Here is a 20,699-nt window from a genome sequence, read left to right on the forward strand (position 1 = left end):
ACTCTGGCTCCTCAGGCCCCCTGGGTTGGAGATACCACAGAGGAAGTACCAATGGAGACACCTACAGGTAGGCTCCAGAATCCACTTGGTCCAGGTTTCTGTTCCAAGACATGAGATTCTGGGTCTCAGGGGCCGAACAGCAGGCCATTTTTCAGGAAGTCTGCAGAGGTTAATTTTGCAAATCGGCAAGAACTGGCCAAGTGAAAACCACCTGGCACAGAGTGGACAAAGGCAGGCGTGTGCTTTTGGCTGGATTAAAAGGAACAACTCCCAGGGCGTGATTAGGTTCGAGGAGATATTTGAGTTTTGTTCTTGTTCCTTCTGTCCATGCAAACAGGAGGTTCAGAGGTCAGGGTTTTTCTTTGTGACCCTGTACCTACAGCTAATTTTCAAGGAGAAACTGGGGGCAGTTTCTATAAAGGACCCCCAAATGTTAGGTGCCAAGATGCAGTGCACCAAGTGCTTATTTTAACATGGCATCTTGGTGCCCAAATTCTATTACAGAATACTAGTGTTAAGTCAGTATTTATGTGCCAAAGTTTAGGTGCATCCACTATACCATGTCAATAGCAGGCATATATTTATTAATTTGTTACATTTGTATCCCACATTTTCCCACCTATTTGCAGGCTCAATGTGCCTTACATTGTTCGTAGGTGACAGAGAGGGGGATTATCGAACGGGGGCGCCCATCTCTAAGGACGGCCCCGTAAAGGGGTGGGGCAACCCGTATTATCGAAACAAGATGGACGTCCATCTTTCGTTTCGATAATACAGTCGGGGATGCCCAAATTATGAAATTTAGGTCGACCTTAGAGATGGTCGTCCCCGGTGTTTGGCGATAATGGAAACCGAGGACGCCCATCTCAGAAATGACCAAATCCAAGCCATTTGGCCATGGGAGGAGCCAGCATTCGTAGTGCACTGGTCCCACTAACTGAATGGAAATGGCCCTTCCCTTACCGGAAAGGAACGGGCATGCATGAAGGAAATTGCATGCAAATGAGCTGCTCGCTGTTAGCTCATTTGCACACGATTTCCTTCCTAAGGAAGGGAAGCGACGGCAGTTGAGGACGTCCTTCCCTGCAACGGCAGTTGAGGACGTCCAAAATGCAGATGCCTCCGTGGGAAGGACATCCACGCCTTCGCTATGCCTGCCCACTCTCTCCACCTATTTACCTGGACTATATAGCCCTTTCATGTGGAAATTACAGTTTCTGTAAGTTATGCAGGGGTTGTACGTAAAGCAAACATCCTAAGTTCCAGGCTATAGGGGGCTCCAAGCCTACCTGAAACTGAAGATACAGCCTATTGCTGTGCTTTGAAACCCTCTCCTAAATTTCTGCTTTGAGACCCTCCATATTTACCACTGGTCCTGTCCTTTGGGGATCTACTGCTTGACCAGCATCAAATTTCAGCACCATGGACAGGGAATCTATACATACACAATACATGTGTGCAAACACAATCCCACCCCCCCCCCCCAACCCCCAACATGAAAATCATGAAATCGTAAACAAAGGCAGAAATAGAGGAGCAGTCTAATGTGGTATAAAATATATGATCCGTAATTCTTTCCCCTGACAATCTAGTTACCTGTAAGAGAAATCTCTCAGCCTCTGCGGTCCTCCCAGCTGCCACGCACTGGAATGTGGCATTTTGACCTGCGTTGACTTCTACCTCTCCCAGGCGGGAAAAGTGAGGTGCCCTGGCTGTATAAAAGAGAGACAGTGAAACAGGATTTAACGGAACCCCTTGCAGAAACATCAGCAGACGTGGTTTTCCAATGTCCGAACACTCCTATACAGAGATGCTGCCATATGATCTTGGCAAATACAATGCAATACCAACACGTAAAAAAAAGCCGATTTGTAAACTTTGTGCTCATTAGAGGCCCTGGGCCATTTTTCATTGTGACAAAGTTGCAAGTCCTCCTGCTACAGCTAAACTTCATTACCAGATGTGCAATATGGCACATGCTGAATTAAAGTCTTTATAAAATAAGCACCACCCTGCCTTATCAACCTAGGCAACCAGTTATAAAATTACCCTTGTGAAGGGTAATTCTAAATAGAGCACCTACTAAAGGCACAGGCTATGGTGCTGATCTCAAACTTATTCTAGAAAGAGCGGCCTACTTTTATTTTAAAAAGTACCTACATATAGTATATGTAAACCGCTTAGGTTGCACCCAAAGACAGGTGGTATATCAAATCCATGACCCTTTATCCCTTTATAGAATACTACTGCAAGTGGCCAACAGTACACTTAGTTTTAAGGCACAACACAGCACGTACACCAACCCAACAGTTGGCGAAAATGCCCATGCCTAGCTGTAAGTTGAGGTAGAGTTTCCACAAGAGTGGATGAACGCTAAATCCCACGAGCGAAGATGCAAGAAAATAAAGTGGGAAGTGGACCAATGACTTCAGGACATAGAGACTGAGATGATAATCACGAAGTAAACTTTACTGTAGACTCGACACAGTACTATGTTTCGGCCACAGGCCTGCCTCAGAAGGCTACTTGTCATTATACCAGATTTGATCTTTATGATCTTTTAAGATTTTTTGGAGAGAAAAAAGCATTGGACATTTCTGTGTTGATTCTCTTGGTGCATTACCCAAGACGGACATCCTTTCAAACAACATCTTTACACTGTTAAAGACTCCTGAGGAAGACATGTGGCCGAAACACAGTACTGTGTCGAGTCTACAATAAAGTTTACTTTGTAAATATCATCTCAGTCTCTATGTCCTGAAGTCAATGGTCCACTTCCCACTTTATTTTCTAGCTGTAAGTTGAAACATTCATAAAAAATATTCCTGGGGATTCTATATAGCGTGCCGAAATCCAAACAGATTCTATAGCAATGCGTGTAATTTAGCAAACTTAACAAGCTAATGAGCGCTGATGCACTTAACAAGTAATAAAGGACACTAATTGGCACTGATTGGAATTTAGGTGCACAACTCGCTAAGCCCATTCTGTAACGAAGTGTGCTGCACTTCTAACACGTGCAGGCAAAAGGGGGCGTGGTTATGGGCCGGGAAATGGGTGTTTCATGGGCGTTCCGAAATTTATGCCCAGTGCGTGTAAATCTATGTGCCAGGATTTACGCCACATTTTCGTTGGTGTAAACGGATGCGCATAGTTTTAGGCGCTGAAATATCAACTAAGCGTATTCTACAATCGGTACCTAGATTATAGAATACGCTTAGTCGGCACCGATTTCAGCGCTGAATTTTTAGACACCATATATAGAATCTCCCCCATTATGCTATAATTTATGGGGTCAATATTCAGCCGGTGGTTTTCAGGGGGTATTTTTGCCTGCCACTGGCAGTATCCCCACATAGTCAATGATGGGCCATATCTGGGCACCAGCACTGAGTATCTAGTTATATATAGGGTTTAACTGGATAAGTTAAACCGGATAAAGATAGGACTGTGTTTCATGTGGTCCTATTTATCTGGTTAACTGCTGAATATCAGCACTTAACCAGATAAGTGCCAACTCCACCCCCAGACCGCCCACAAAATGGCTGGCTTTGGATTAGGCATTAACAGGGTATATTCAGCAGCTTTATCCGGTTGAATGCCGCTGAATATATCCGCTTAGCCCCAGGTCAGGAGCCTCTCCTGGACATTTAAATTGCTTTGAATATTGACCCCCCCCCCCCATGGGGGAGATTCTATATAGAGTGCCTAAAAATAAAATCGGCACAGCATATTCCATAAGCGGTGCCTAGATTTAGACGAGGTATACAGAATACGCTTAGCTGATATCTTAACGTCTAAAACTAAACGCCTCCATTTACACCAATGAAAATGTGGCATAAATCCCAGCAAATAGATTTATGTGCAGAGGGCCATGTTCTATAACTACAAGCCTAAATTTCGGAACGCCCACAAAACACCCATTTCCCTGCCCATAATCATGCCCCTTTTTGCCTGCATGCGTTAGAAGTTAGGCGCACTGCATTACAGAATGCGCTTAGTGAGCTAGCTATGTGCGTAAATTCTAATTATTGCCAATTAGTGCTCATTATTGCTTGTTAAGAGATGTTATCAACGCTGATTAGCTTGTTAAGCCAATTAAGTTATGCGTGTTAACAGAATACACTTGGATTTCGGCGTAGATCTCTAGGCGTACTATACAGAATCCGGGGGCATATGTTTACTTGTGCACTCTGCCCGTGTAGACACCCACCAGCAAAATACAAGCCAGGAATTATGGCACATACTTGTCCTCTGGAGAAGGAGTGGGCAACCTCGAGGACCGCAACCCAATTGGGTTTCAGGATTTCCTCAACGAGCATGCATGAGATCTATAGTGCACGCAAATGATCTCATACATATTCACTGGGGAAATCCTGAGAACCCAACTGGGTTGTTGGCCCTCAAGGACCGAGATTGCCCACCCCACCCTCTAGACGATAACCTACAAGAGGCTCTGTGAAGGGCAATTCCATGTATTTATGTGTAATTTGTGTGCGTAAAACGTAGAGAACACCAACACTTTTGCAGGCTATGTGTACACTGGCAGCGAGGCAACTAAGTGCCATTCTGTAAAGATGTGGATAAGTGGCCTAAATGAAAAGGAAACATTCACATGGGCAGAGCATGGGATGGGGCACGGGTGGTGCTGCCACTCACGCATGTAACTGATAGAATATTGCAGGTTACATGCACCGGTACTGCATTTAGGTGCTAGGGTTGACAACCAGCTTCAGATTTGCCTGATAGGTTTGATCCAGTCCAAGCTCTACCCCATCATATGCTAAGAGTTGTAATTTATTTATTGGAATTTATTTATTTATTTAAATTTATTAACCGTCTTTATGAAGAGATTAACATAAAACTTACAGTTTTGTTAACAGCATAACAATCTTAAAATGACCAAATCTAAACATAAAAACAATCAGTGAGATAAACTTGGAAACAAATTGAAACCTAATAGACCATGAAACAGTATCAGAAATATACACATTTAACAGCACTATAGAACAACCATGTAACAAATATAAAGCGAATGCTACATACCTGTAGAAGGTATTCTCCGAGGACAGCAGGCTGATTGTTCTCACTGATGGGTGACGTCCACGGCAGCCCCTCCAATCGGAAACTTCACTAGCAAAGTCCTTTGCTAGCCCTCGCGCGCCCGCGCGCACCGCGCATGCGCGGCCGTCTTCCCGCCCGAAACCGGCTCGAGCCGGCCAGTCCAGTATGTAGCAAGACAATACACTTCAAGGGAAGACACAACTCCAAAGGGGAGGCGGGCGGGTTGGTGAGAACAATCAGCCTGCTGTCCTCGGAGAATACCTTCTACAGGTATGTAGCATTCGCTTTCTCCGAGGACAAGCAGGCTGCTTGTTCTCACTGATGGGGTATCCCTAGCCCCCAGGCTCACTCAAAACAACAACATTGGTCAATTGGGCCTCGCAACGGCGAGGACATAACTGAGATTGACCTAAAAAATTTACCAACTAACTGAGAGTGCAGCCTGGAACAGAACAAACAGGGCCCTCGGGGGGTGGAGTTGGATCCTAAAGCCCAAACAGGTTCTGAAGAACTGACTGCCCGAACCGACTGTCGCGTCGGGTATCCTGCTGCAGGCAGTAATGGGATGTGAATGTGTGGACAGAAGCCCACGTCGCAGCTTTGCAAATTTCTTCAATGGAGGCTGACTTCAAGTGGGCTACCGACGCAGCCATGGCTCTAACATTATGAGCCGTGACATGACCCTCAAGAGCCAGCCCCGCCTGGGAGTAAGTGAAGGAAATGCAATCTGCTAGCCAATTGGATATGGTGCGTTTCCCTACAGCCACTCCCCTCCTATTGGGGTCAAAAGAAACAAACAATTGGGCGGACTGTCTGGTGGGCTGTGTCCGCTCCAGGTAGAAGGCCAATGCTCTCTTGCAGTCCAATGTGTGCAGCTGACGTTCAGCAGGGCAGGAATGAGGACGGGGAAAGAATGTTGGCAAGACAATTGACTGGTTCAGATGGAACTCCGACACGACCTTTGGCAGAAACTTAGGGTGAGTGCGGAGGACTACTCTGTTGTGATGAAATTTGGTGTAAGGGGCCTGGGCTACCAGGGCCTGAAGCTCGCTGACTCTACGAGCCGAAGTAACTGCCACCAAGAAAATGACCTTCCAGGTCAAGTACTTCGGATGGCAGGAATTCAGTGGCTCAAAAGGAGGTTTCATCAGCTGGGTGAGAACGACATTGAGATCCCATGACACTGTAGGAGGCTTGACAGGGGGCTTTGACAAAAGCAAACCTCTCATGAAGCGAACAACTAAAGGCTGTCCTGAGATCGGCTTACCTTCCACTTGGTAATGGTATGCACTGATTGCACTAAGGTGAACCCTTACGGAGTTGGTCTTGAGACCAGACTCAGACAAGTGCAGAAGGTATTCAAGCAGGGTCTGTGTAGGACAAGAGCGAGGATCTAGGGCCTTGCTGTCACACCAGACGGCAAACCTCCTCCAATGAAAGAAGTAACTTCTCTTAGTGGAGTCTTTCCTGGAAGCAAGCAAGATGCGGGAGACACCCTCTGGCAGACCCAAAGAGGCAAAACCTACGCCCTCAACATCCAGGCCGTGAGAGCCAGGGACTGGAGGTTGGGATGCAGAAGAGCCCCGTCGTCCTGCGTGATGAGGGTCGGAAAACACTCCAATCTCCACGGTTCTTCGGAGGATAACTCCAGAAGAAGAGGGAACCAGATCTGACGCGGCCAAAAGGGAGCAATCAGAATCATGGTGCCTCGGTCTTGCTTGAGTTTCAACAAAGTCTTCCCCACCAGAGGTATGGGAGGATAAGCATACAGCAGACCTTCCCCCCAATCCAGGAGGAAGGCATCCGACGCCAGTCTGCCGTGGGCCTGAAGTCTGGAACAGAACTGAGGGACCTTGTGGTTCACTTGAGATGCGAAGAGATCCACCAGGGGGGTGCCCCACGCCTGGAAGATCTGACGCACCACACGGGAATTGAGCGACCACTCGTGAGGTTGCATAATCCTGCTCAACCTGTCGGCCAGACTGTTGTTTACGCCTGCCAGATATGTGGCTTGGAGCACCATGCCCTGACGGCGAGCCCAGAGCCACATGCTGACGGCTTCCTGACACAGGGGGCGAGATCCGGTGCCCCCCTGCTTGTTGACATAGTACATGGCAACCTGGTTGTCTGTCTGAATTTGGATAATTTGGTGGGACAGCCGATCTCTGAAAGCCTTCAGAGCGTTCCAGATCGCTCGCAACTCCAGAAGATTGATCTGTAGATCGCTTTCTTGGAGGGACCAACTTCCTTGGGTGTGAAGCCCATCGACATGAGCTCCCCATCCCAGGAGAGACGCATCCGTGGTCAGCACTTTTTGTGGCTGAGGAATTTGGAAGGGACGTCCCAGAGTCAAATTGGAGCAAATCGTCCACCAAAACAGGGATTCGAGAAAACTCGTGGACAGGTGGATCACGTCCTCTAGACCCCAGCGGCCTGATACCACTGGGAGGCTAGGGTCCATTGAGCAGATCTCATGTGAAGGCGGGCCATGGGAGTCACATGAACTGTGGAGGCCATGTGGCCCAGCAATCTCAACATCTGCCGAGCTGTGATCTGCTGGGACGCTCGCACCCGCGAGACGAGGGACAACAAGTTGTTGGCTCTCGTCTCTGGGAGATAGGCGCGAGCCGTCCGAGAATCCAGCAGGGCTCCGATGAATTCGAGTTTCTGCACTGGGAGAAGATGGGACTTTGGGTAATTTATCACAAACCCCAGTAGCTCCAGGAGGCGAATAGTCATCTGCATGGACTGCAGGGCTCCTGCCTCGGATGTGTTCTTCACCAGCCAATCGTCGAGATATGGGAACACGTGCACCCCCAGCCTGCGAAGCGCCGCTGCTACCACAGCTAGGCACTTTGTGAACACCCTGGGTGCAGAGGCGAGCCCAAAGGGTAGCACACAGTACTGGAAGTGGCGTGTGCCCAGCTGAAATCGCAGATACTGTCTGTGAGCTGGCAGTATCGGGATGTGTGTATAGGCATCCTTCAAGTCCAGAGAGCATAGCCAATCGTTTTGCTGAATCATGGGGAGAAGGGTGCCCAGGGAAAGCATCCTGAACTTTTCTTTTACGAGATACTTGTTCAGGGCCCTTAGGTCTAGGATGGGACGCATCCCCCCTGTTTTCTTTTCCACAAGGAAGTACCTGGAAAGAATCCCAGCCCTTCTTGCCCGGATGGCACGGGCTCGACCGCATTGGCGCTGAGAAGGGCGGAGAGTTCCTCTGCAAGTACCTGCTTGTGCTGGAAGCTGTAAGACTGAGCTCCCGGTGGACAATTTGGAGGTTTTGAGGCCAAATTGAGGGTGTATCCTTGCCGGACTATTTGGAGAACCCACAGATCGGAGGTTATGAGAGGCCACCTTTGGTGAAAAGCTTTCAACCTCCCCCCGACTGGCAGGTCGCCCGGCACTGACACTTGGATGTCGGCTATGCTCTGCTGGAGCCAGTCAAAAGCTCGCCCCTTGCTTTTGCTGGGGAGCCGCGGGGCCTTGCTGAGGCGCACGCTGCTGACGAGAGCGAGCGCGCTGGGGCTTAGCCTGGGCCGCAGGCTGTCGGGAAGGAGGATTGTACCTACGCTTGCCAGAAGTATAGGGAACAGTCTTCCTTCCCCCGAAAAATCGTCTACCTGTAGAGGTAGAAGCTGAAGGCTGCCGGCGGGCGAATTTGTCGAATGCGGTGTCCCGCTGGTGGAGAGACTCTACCACCTGTTCGACTTTTTCGCCAAAAATGTTATCCGCACGGCAAGGCGAGTCCGCAATCCGCTGCTGGATTCTATTCTCCAGGTCGGCGGCACGCAGCCATGAGAGCCTGCGCATCACCACACCTTGAGCAGCGGCCCTGGACGCAACATCAAAAGTGTCATAAACTCCTCTGGCCAGGAATTTTCTGCACGCCTTCAGCTGCCTGACCACCTCCTGAAAAGGCTTGGCTTGCTCAGGGGGAAGAGCATCAACCAAGCCCGCCAACTGCCGCACATTGTTCCGCATGTGGATGCTCGTGTAGAGCTGGTAAGACTGGATCTTGGACACGAGCATAGAGGAATGGTAGGCCTTCCTCCCAAAGGAGTCTAAGGTTCTAGAGTCTTTGCCCGGGGGCGCCGAAGCATGCTCTCTAGAACTCTTAGCCTTCTTTAGGGCCAGATCCACAACTCCAGAGTCGTGAGGCAACTGGGTGCGCATCAGCTCTGGGTCCCCATGGATCCGGTACTGGGACTCGATCTTCTTGGGGATGTGGGGATTAGTTAGAGGTTTCGTCCAGTTCGCAAGCAATGTCTTTTTTAGGACATGATGCAAGGGAACAGTGGACGCTTCCTTAGGTGGAGAAGGATAGTCCAGGAGCTCAAACATTTCAGCCCTGGGCTCGTCCTCCACAACCACCGGGAAGGGGATGGCCGTAGACATCTCCCGGACAAAGGAAGCAAAAGACAGACTCTCAGGAGGAGAAAGCTGTCTTTCAGGAGAGGGAGTGGGATCAGAAGGAAGACCCTCAGACTCCTCGTCAGAGAAATATCTGGGATCTTCTTCTTCTTCCCACGAGGCTTCACCCTCGGTGTCAGACACAAGTTCACGGACCTGCGTCTGCAACCGGGCCCGGCTCGACTCCGTGGAGCCACGTCCACGATGGGGGCGTCGAGAGGTAGACTCCCCCGCCCGCATCGGCGAAGCTCCCTCCGCCGACGTAGTCGGGGAGCCCTCCTGGGAGGTGGCCGCAGTCGGCACCGCACGCGGTACCGACGTCGGGGACCTCACCCCGGGCGATGGGCCAGCCGGCGCCACGCTCGACGGTACCGGAGGCGCAAGCACCGCCGGTACCGGAGGGGTAGGGCGCAACAGCTCCCCCAGAATCTCTGGGAGAACGGCCCGGAGGCTCTCGTTCAGAGCGGCTGCAGAGAAAGGCATGGAGGTCGATGCAGGCGTCGACGTCAGTACCTGTTCCGGACGTGGAGGCTGTTCCGGGCTGTCCAGAGCGGAGCGCATCGACACCTCCTGAACAGAGGGTGAGCGGTCCTCTCGGTGCCGATGCCTGCTGGGTGCCGACTCCCTCGGCGACCCAGAGCTCTCGGTGCCGACGCGGGGAGGGGACCGGTGTCGATGCTTCTTCGACTTCTTCCGAAGCATGTCACCGGAGCTCCCCGGCACCGACGAGGAGGACGTCGAATCCACCCGTCGCTTCCTCGGGGCCGAGACCGAAGAGGGTCGATCTCGGGGGGGCTGTACCGCAGGAGCCCTCAGGGTAGGAGGAGACCCACCCGAGGGCTCACCGCCACCAGCAGGGGAATGGACAGCCCTCACCTGCACTCCACCCGATGCACCACCGTCCGACGACATCAGCAGACGAGGTCCTGGTACCACCGACGTCGATGCAGCTATCCGATGTCTCGGCGCCGATGCAGAGGCCCGATGCCTCGATGCGCTCGATGCAAGGGCGGCCGAGGAAGATGGTCTGGACGCTGACGACGTCGATGCACTCGAAGATCCCGGTGCCGATGCCGACGAAGAGCCCGAGAACAACACGTTCCACTGGGCTAGTCTCGCTACCTGAGTCCGCCTTTGAAGCAGGGAACACAGACTGCAGTTCTGAGGGCGGTGCTCGGCCCCCAGACACTGAAGACACGACGAGTGTCGATCAGTGAGCGAGATAACCCGGGCGCACTGGGTGCACTTCTTGAAGCCGCTGGAAGGCTTCGATGTCATGGGCGGAAAAATCACGCCGGCGAAATCAAAAGCCGAAATGGCGAAAATTGAAGCACCAAAATTTAGAGGGAGAAAAATCTCGACCGAGGCCAAAAAGAGGCCTACCCCGACGACGAAAGAAAACTTACCGGGACAAAAAGCTGGAAGTACGGGGAGGATTGACACGAAACCCGGTGGAGGGTTTCCGGAGCACTTCCCGACTTTAGAAAAAGCTTTTCCGAAGAAAAAACACGCTCAAAAAACAATTTGGACGCGCGAGGTCAACTTTCCGGGGCCCGACACGGCGAAACACGACCGTACCGAGTGCGGACAAAAGAAGACTGGCCGGCTCGAGCCGGTTTCGGGCGGGAAGACGGCCGCGCATGCGCGGTGCGCGCGGGCGCGCGAGGGCTAGCAAAGGACTTTGCTAGTGAAGTTTCCGATTGGAGGGGCTGCCGTGGACGTCACCCATCAGTGAGAACAAGCAGCCTGCTTGTCCTCGGAGAATAAATAGTACAATATAAACATCTCTCTATATAAAACGCACCTCCAACATTCTATGAAGCCTCCACAACTCCCAACGTTCTAAATGCATGGTGGTGAAACCCACATCTCCTGAATTGACATCACGTACTTCCGGGCTCGTCACAAGCAGAAGTGACCAACCACACAAGGTTTCTCGGCTTCAGAATGTTGGAGGTGCATTCTATTAAATAGGATTGGTCAGTTCCTTGAAGCACAGCCAGAGCTCAGTGTCCTGCACAGTAACACTCAGACACCAGAGAGAGAGAAGGGGGGCCTGAAACAAGAGGGAGGGAGGGAGGGGGTGCCTGGCACCAGAGAGGGGGGGGAGAGTTATCTCTGTCACACACACACTCTCTCTCTCACAGTCAATGCTTTTCTCTCTCTCACTCTCACACACTCTATGTCTCACACTGTATCACATTCACTCTCTATGTGTCACACAGTCACTCACACACTCTCTTGGTCTCATACACTCAGTCTCACAGAGTCTGTGTCTCACACACACTCTCTCTCTCGCACACACTGTATCTGTGTGAAACACACTCTTTCTCACACTGTGTCTCACATACGCACTTGCACACACTCTCATTCTCACACACACACTGTCTCTCTCACAGACACACTCACATATTCACTCTCTCTCACACACACTCTCACATACACTCTCTCAAACATACACAATCCGAGGAAAACCTTGCTAGCGCCCGATTCATTTGTGTCAGAAACGGGCCTTTTTTACTAGTTATCATATAAAACAGCAGCACAGAAGAGCAATCAAATAACAGATATACTACTATTTACTACTATTTATCATTTCTATAGCGCTACAAGGCATACGCAGCGCTGTATATAATACATATAATATAATATAATACGATGTCAGCATCATACCAATGAAACACGCAAGAGAACATTCAAATGACACATACAACGCTAATGGATTTTCTACAAAACAGTTTACTATTCTTAAGGAACATTTCCAGATAGTCTCTCATCCTTTTCAGCTTCATACCATTGAGCAGGGGAAATTTCGGCCCTTAGGGTTTGCCCACATAGCTCCAAAAGTAAGCCGGAAAATCCTCTGGATATGGTCTTCCCTAAGACGAATATTTTAATTGCCAAGAACATGATGCTAGTCTAAGAGACTGGATTTAAGGTGTTAGTGCTCCCGGGCAGGATCAAACAATGGGGTGGAGGATGGGATGTTTCCATTCGCCTGAAATCAGGGAGTAGGGGGACTAGAGAGCCAGAGCTGGTGCATCACATGGAACTGAAGCAAGTGGGAGCAGATTCAAGTTAGCTTGATACACCACCCAATAAAAGGCCTTTTAGAGTGGTTCGCAATAGTACAATCAAAATCAAACGGAAAAGATAAAGGAAATACCTCTAGTGATAGGAAAAAGGAGTAAAGAGCAGCTCAGAATGCTGATGTCCAAATCTAGTCGGCAACTAGGCAGCAAAGGGATAGGTCAGGAGTCATAGCTATCTTTAAAGAGGAAAGTTTTGAGTCTTGTTTTAAAGCTAATGTAGGATTTTTCTAGATGGAGATTTGAGGGGAGTGCATTCCAGAGAGTGGGGTCTGAAACGCTGAAAATCCGTGAGCAGATAACGTCAAAGACTCCTCTTTGGCTCGGTATGCTCTCTTCTTCAAATCATTTGCAGCTCGCCATGGGCATTAATGAGTGACTTCTGCTTCCAAGAAGATTTAAAAAGTTAACAGCTGCCTGGTGGCCTAGTGGTTAGGGTGGTGGACTTTGGTCCTGAGGAACTGAGTTCGATTCCCACTTCAGGCACAGGCAGCTCCTTGTGACTCTGGGCAAGTCACTTAACCCTCCATTGCCCCATGTAAGCCGCATTGAGCCTGCCATGAGTGGGAAAGTGCAGGGTACAAATGTAACAAAAAAAAATAAGGATGCAAAGTCCTTAAGAAATAACATTAAAGAACATCACTGAAGCTGGAGCCATAAACATGGAAAGAAATTATTTCTCTACAAGAGAAAAAGGAGCTTCTTCAACTCACAGAGATAAGACATCTCAACGAGAAAGTTTCTGGGATCACAGCCACCAGGAAGGCAAGCACCAGTTAATCACTTAACCTTCAGCAAAAAAGGGGTCATGTTTAGCTCATCCAGGGTTCAGCACTGTTTCCATCTGACCCAGCCCAGTCACTGACCCAGTCCTAGCCTTCAGAATCCCTCCATCCCTTCTTCCCTCCTTCCAGTCAGATGACAATCTGGAATTTTTTTTACCAATGACTACAAGTCCCAGAATACAGTAACACCAGGGTTTTAGAAAAAACCAAGTCTTGATGAGACTAGAGAATAACAGCTTTCAACTCAGGCCACAAATGGCCCATGAACAGCCCTGATTTGCAGGCTACATCCACAAAATAGCCATGAGATACCGTTGCTTGCATTAACGGAGAGGGGGAGGTCTAAGAACGAGAGCAAGTGTATACGATAGTGGCCCTAAAAACCAGAGCCTTTGGGACGGGAAAGCATTCTGGGGTCTGGGCAGAGAACCACTGCTTTAAACTTTGACCTGCCACTGGTGGCTACAACTGTGCACTAGGACAGCAAGTTACCGGGGTTGAGTGTTTCCACTTAGTCAATTCTCCAGTCATTGGACTGTTGCATTAACAAGCCGACTGTATATATTTTATACAGTTTGATCAATTTCCTGAACGTTGGGCTCAAAGCTTGCCAGGAATCTATAGGTCAGTCAATGACATTCGAGTTCGTGGCTCTGAAGACTACCCCAGACCATGTTCTCTTGCTATCTTGCTAGAGGATAGATTTAGTTATTTCACCAACTCTCTTTGACAGGACATCATTAAAGCTTCCTAACAAGAGACTGACTGGTTAACAACATTGTACGCTCTCAGCCATTAACTTGACGTGTAATTGCCGGTGTGCACGTCGTAATGATTATGTGACCATTCACCATCTGACAGCTTGCATCTAAAGGAAGCATTGAGATGCCTCAACACGAAAAAATGAGCCGGGGACACAGAGACAAATCCATCTCTATGCATCACAACCCAGTTGAAAGTAGCTACTCCATATAGTACTTCTCCCACCCTTAAAGTATTACAGATTTACAAGCTCCAATGAAGAACTATCCTGCATGAAGGAAAAGAGATTATTGTAGTTGACATGGCAAGATAAAGTTTCACAACAAAAGCATCATTGTGTCCAACACAATGTTTCATGTTGGGTGTAATTAAATTTTACTTCTAAAACCCATTAGGAAATGCTGGGACCTCACAGGCCCATACAAAAAATGGGTTTATGTTTAAGATTCTTGATATAATCTAAATTTTGTACCTGGAGCAATTTCCTTGATTTCAACCCTTAACCATATATGCACTGCCATACTGGGACAGACTAAAGGTCCATCAAGTCCAATATCCTGCTTCCGGACAGTGGCCAATCCAGGCCAAAGTACTTGACAGGATCCCAAAAGAGTAAAACAGATTTTATGCTGCTGATCCCAGGAATAAGCAGCAGATTTTCCAAGTCCACCTTAATAATGGTTTGCGGCCTCTTCTTCTAGGAACGTGTCCAAACCTTTTTTAAACCCTGCTAAGCTAACTGTTTTTACCACATTCTCCGGCAATGAATTTGATAGCTTAATTGCACATTGAATGAAAAAATATTTTCTCCAATTAGTTTTAAATGTACTAGATGGCCAAGATGCCAACTCACCAAATAGTCATATGATCACACTGAAAAATGGTGAAATGTGGTTGCTGATTATCATAGCAAGCCACAGTGATCAAGTCCCCTGCCACAGGTCCCTGTAGTGCTGTATCACTGGAGTCACCATTTCCAGAGCCAGTCCCTCTAGTCATGACTGGACTGTGGCAATGGGATTAAAATAAAATCATTTACGGAGAGGCCCCAGTCTACATGTCAGACCTCATAGACTTACCACCTAAGAACACTAAAAGATCAGCACGGACATTCCTGAACCTCCACTACCCTTGCTGCAAAGGTTTAAAATATAAATTAACACATGCATCCAGTTTCTCCTACATAAGCACGCAGCTGTGGAATGCATTACCACTCGCCGTAAGAAAAATCCGCGACCTAACTAACTTTGGGAGATCACTGAAGACCAGCCTGTTCAAAAAGGCATACCACAACGATAAATCCTAACTACCAGACAACGAGACTCAAGCCTAAACTAGATAAACCCTAACTCTATATACTCGAGTACCAAGGTCAATCCTACCACGAATGAACTTTAATGCAATACCACTCTATCCCCAATTGCGAATACGATCTCTTTATACTTGACTGCCTAATCTACTACATCAATCATGATCTTTAATGTTATACCACTTATACCTCTCACTCCGGAAATGGCGATTGCCATGACGAAACAATGTAAGCCACATTGAACCTGCAAATAGGTAGGAAAATGTGGGATACAAATGCAACAAATAAATAAATAGATTTAATGAGGGCAACTCCTACCAATTCTACAAAAGCAAAAACATGCCTCTTTCTCAAATTACAGAGAAATTAGATTTAAAGAATGGTGGCAGATGCTAAACTGCTAGAGAGGAGAGCAATTTTCAAAGAGATCTGGCTGCTTAACCATGGACTTGAAGTGGTTAGATCCCCGAGATTAGAATCCATTCTTACCGGTTAAACAGCGCTAAATATTGGGCAGTATGAGTTAGTGGTAGAATAACCTATCTTAACAGCAGTCCACATTGATAACTTCTGCCCCGAGCCACTCAGAGAGGGCAATTTTCAAAGCTAGAGATCTAGTTGCCTAACTCTGTGGTCAGCTGACCAGAAACAAATCAAGCCAGTCCAGATGCTGCTTTCCTCATACTGGCATGTCTCCATCTTCCTATGCTGGTTTTTGATTTTACAGTCAGTGGGAAAATAAAATACTTTCCCTTCTTTTTGAAACGGCAACCGTCCAAACATAAACTCAACTCTCCAATTGTATGCTCCAGCCAGAGCTGAAATTTGTTTTAATAACAGAGAGTTGGAAGCTCTGAAATCACAAGATCCAAAAATAGCACAACGGTTTAATAATTTATATTCCATCTGATCCAAGGTGGATCATAAATCAATACATACACTTTAATTTCACTTTTATTTTATATCTATGTTTATTTATTTATATCACGCCTTATACCTGAGGTGGGTATAAGGCATGCCAATATATGTAATAGTAGAAAGACAACAATATAGATCACTAATCAATTACATAACATCAAATCTGCATAAGTACAAGAGCAAAAACACCTGAAAGCATCATTGATCAACTGGATGGTCCAGTAGGTAATATTTCAACATCTGCTTAAATGACACAGTGTACATAAGTACATAAGTGTTGCCATACTGGGACAGACTGAAAATCCATCAAGCCCAGCATCCTGTTTCGAACAGTGGCCAAACCAGGTTACAAGTACCTGGCAAGATCCCAAAACAGTACAATACATTTTATGCTGCTTATCCTAGAAATAAAGCAGTGGATTTTCCCAAAGTCCATTTTAATAATGGCTTATGGACTTTTCCTTTAGGAAACGATCCAAACCTTTTTTAAACCCCGCTAAGCTAACTGCTTTTACTACATTCTCTGGCAACGAATTCCAGAGTTTAATTACATATTGAGTGAAGAAATATTTTCTCTGATTCGTTTTAAATTTACTACTTTGTAGCTTCATTGTGTGCCCCCTAGTCCTAGTATTTTTGGAAAGAGTAAACAAGCGATTCACGTCTACCCGTTCCACTCCACTCATTATTTTATAGACCTTGATCATATCTCCTCTCAGCCGTCTCTTCTCCAAGCTAAAGAGCTGTAGCCGCTTTAGCCTTTTCTAGGGACACCTAAATTTTTCACCATATCAGATATTGAGATGGAAACACCAGCCAAGAAAATGGTTGAGGGAGGCTCTGTGGAAGTCTCAGAAGAGACAAAGATACGTTCAATTTCAACCACAAAATTCAAGTCCGTTGGTACTAATTTTGGACACCCAAAACGATAATTTTATAACAGGGTGCCTAGATTCATAGGGCGGTGGGTGCCTATTTTATAAAGAAAAAAACACATAAGCACTTGTGTGTTTTTATAAAACATACTAGCAAAAAGTACATACAAATTATGTGTAGACTGAAAGGTGCAGACACTGTGTTTCTGTCTATGCTTTGCTCCTGAATACTCCTACTGTATAAAATATGCACCAGCTTGCACCACATGTACTTCTGTAAGGTAACAAAATTATACAAGCCCATTTATACACACAAATAGTTCATAAAATTACCCCCCACAAAGGGGATGATTATCTGAAAAGAAACTCAACAGATACTTGTGACACTGCTGAGTTCCTAATAGGGTAAGGAATCTTCCTTACTGCTCAACCAAAATTCTCAGGCTACTCTTCCATTGTCCCCTTATGAGCACAACCTGCCACCCTTGCACAAAATAATAACTATTTACACTCTACAGATGATTTATTGGTTTGTTTAAAATGCATTTCTAAACCCACTCTCACTTCCCTTACATAAGAACATAAGAATAGTCATATTGGGTGAGACCAATGGTCCATCTAGCCCAGAATCCTGTTTCCAACAGTGGCCAATCCAGGTCACAAGTACCTGGCAGAAAAACAAAGAATAGCAACATTCCATGTAGAACCCCAAAGATTCTAGAATTCTAAAGAACAACAAGATTCCATGCAGAATTTCAAAGTGTAGCAACATTCCATGTAGAACCCCAAAGAGTAGCAAGATTCCATGCAGAATCCCAAGTACATAAGTATTGCCATACTGGGACGGACCAAAGGTCCATCAAGCCCAGCATCCTGTTTCCAACAGTGGCCAATCCAGGTCACAAGTACCTGGCAGAAACCCCTTGTGGGGTATTCCTAGAATAAATTTCCCGCACACTGAGGTGTCACCTCTGGAGAACATGAACTTACTTACTACCTTTAAAATGAGTTCCTAATAATCTGGGGGTCGATATTCGGCATTTAAGGGAGCAAGCTAGCTTCTGTCTACATAAACCACACTGAGGAGGCCAGCTGCTGATTTGGGCTTCTGCCAGGTACTTGTGACCTGGCTTGGCCACTGTTTGGAAAACTGAACACTGAGCTAAATGGACAATTGGTCTGATCCAGTATGGCTACTCTTATGTTCTTATATCATCACCTGACCCCAGATATTCAATGGCGGTGCTCAGACATGGTCCACATAGAATATCTGGGGTTAAATCTGCCTGCAGTTGATGGCAGCGTAAAAATGGCTGACCGCCACGGGCTGAATACCAACCAGTTTGTTTTCTTTACAGTTTAATAACATATTCACTTCAGGCCTTCGAAGCCACAATCCAGCTTATTTTCGAACAAGAAAGCCGGCCACCTTCCGTCAAAAATCGGGAGATGGCTGGCTATCTGAATCCGGCGAAATCGGTATAATCGAAAGCCGATTTTTGCCGGCTTCAACTGCTTTCCGTCGCAGGGCCAGCCAAAGTTCAAGGGGGCATTTCGGCAGGACGGGGGCGTGGTTACGAGATGGCCGGCTTCGGCCGATAATGGAAAAAAGAAGGCCGGCTCTGACGAGCACTTGGCCGGCTTCACCTGGTCCATTTATTTTTAGGACCAAGTCTCAAAAAAGTGCCCTAACTGACCAGATGACCACCGGAGGGCATCGAGGATCACCTCCCCTTACTCCCCCAGTGGTCACCAACCCCCTCCCACCCAAAAAAAAAAATTAAAAATAATTTTTTTGCCAGCCTCAAATGTCATACCCAGCTCCATGACAGCAGTATGCAGGTCCCTGGAGCAGTTTTTAGTGGGTGCAATGCACTTCAGGCAGGTGGCCCCAGGCCCATCCCCCCCCCCCCACCTGTTACACTTGTAGTGGTAAATGGGAGCCCTCCAAACCCCCCCCCCCCCAACCCACTGAACCCACATCTAGGTGCCCCCTTCACCCATAAGGGCTTTGGTAGTGGTGTACAGTTGTGGGTAGTGGGTTTTGGAGGGGATTTGGGGGGCTCAGCACCCAAGGTAAGGGAGGTATGCATCTGGGAGCAATTTTTGAAGTCCACTGCAGTGCCCCCTAGGGTGCCCGGTTGGTGCCCTGGCATGTCAGAGGGACCAGTGCACTACAAATGCTGGCCCCTCCCATGACCAAATGCCTTGGATTTGGCCGGGTTTGAGATGGCCGGCATCGGTTTCCATTATCGGCGAAAACCGATGCCAGCCATCTCTGACATTTGGCCGGCTTCAACCGTATTATCGAAATGAAAGATGGCCGGTCATTTTTTTCGATAATACGGTTCAGGACCGCTGTTTATGCCCCTCAATATCAATTTATTGTTGATATACTGATGTATCCCCTGAAAAGGGTTCTCTACAGTTTACAACAATTCAACTGAATACAACATACAAGATCAACAGTTATAACATAACATCTCAATCATCAAATAAGAAAGTTTTCAATTTCCTCCTAAATACAATATAGGAAGATTCAATATGGTGCACCAGAACAGGCAAAAAATTCCAAAACAAAATAATAACAACACTGAATAAACAATTAAAAAATGGACATTTTTCACAGTTGGAGAGCAAAGTACCAATAATCGTTGTACCCGTATTGAAAGGCCAACCAGAAAGCCTTTAAACATTACACTCTGCCATTTAGATTCACCAAAACTATTCACCAGATTTAGCTCTAGACTTTGAGGAGATATCGTTTATCGTTTATTAAAATTTGCTATACTGCTTTCGTTGCAAGCAAACTAAAGCAGTTTACAGATAAAATAACAATAAAAACAAGAAATCGGAAAAGGACGCCAATTTAAGACAGGAAAGACCTAACTAACTGCCTTTGCCATTCAACAGGGACAATTCTATAAATGAGTGCCTAGTCTTGGTGTCCCGCGCCAAATCTATAACGACATTTTGGTGCCAAGATTCTATTATAGAACAGTAGCATAAGGTCAGCACTGCAGCGCCCACAAGCGGGTGAACCCTCTTGCGCCACGGCAATGGCAGGCATAAGTTGTCACGGCTAGGCGCTACTTTATAAAATTGACCCCATTGGGAATACTGATAGTTTAGGCCTTGGCTACAGAGTACTTACAACAAGGGTAATTCAACAGCAGAATATCGTCCAAACCAAGATACCCTCTCCGATCAGCCGAGACCACCACCTCAAACAGTACCTGGAAGACAAAGGGACACGTTACACAGCTGGTTAGGATGGAAGACAGCTGGCAAAGGTCCAACAGGTCTGGCTTCATGTCATAAAGAACGGGCTACTCCAGTCCCGGTTTTACCCCACTGCACGTATAGACCAGTGCTTCCGACTTTCTCAAGAAAGGCAATGGAAAATGCAGAACCAAATATCCAGATATGCTAAGTGGAAAAGCCAGGAAGGACTCTATACACTCATGGGGGCTATTTCTAGAGT

The 20,699-nt window shown here is 47.2% G+C and overlaps 1 protein-coding gene across 2 annotated transcripts in view; it reads right to left on the reverse strand.

Moving 5' to 3' along the window:
• Positions 1–20,699, reverse strand: part of PTPRU (protein tyrosine phosphatase receptor type U) — a 559,392-nt gene that overhangs the window by 266,301 nt on the left and 272,392 nt on the right. For both annotated transcript variants that reach the window (XM_030217348.1, XM_030217349.1), the window contains exons 4-5: positions 20,370–20,451; positions 1,597–1,712 (exon numbers count right to left, since the gene is read on the reverse strand). In XM_030217348.1, coding sequence (XP_030073208.1) covers positions 1,597–1,712; positions 20,370–20,451 — 198 coding nt within the window. The remainder of the gene's footprint in view (positions 1–1,596; positions 1,713–20,369; positions 20,452–20,699) is intronic.

Source organism: Microcaecilia unicolor, chromosome 11 (assembly GCF_901765095.1).
Source record: "Microcaecilia unicolor chromosome 11, aMicUni1.1, whole genome shotgun sequence".
Classification (NCBI taxonomy): domain Eukaryota; kingdom Metazoa; phylum Chordata; class Amphibia; order Gymnophiona; family Siphonopidae; genus Microcaecilia; species Microcaecilia unicolor.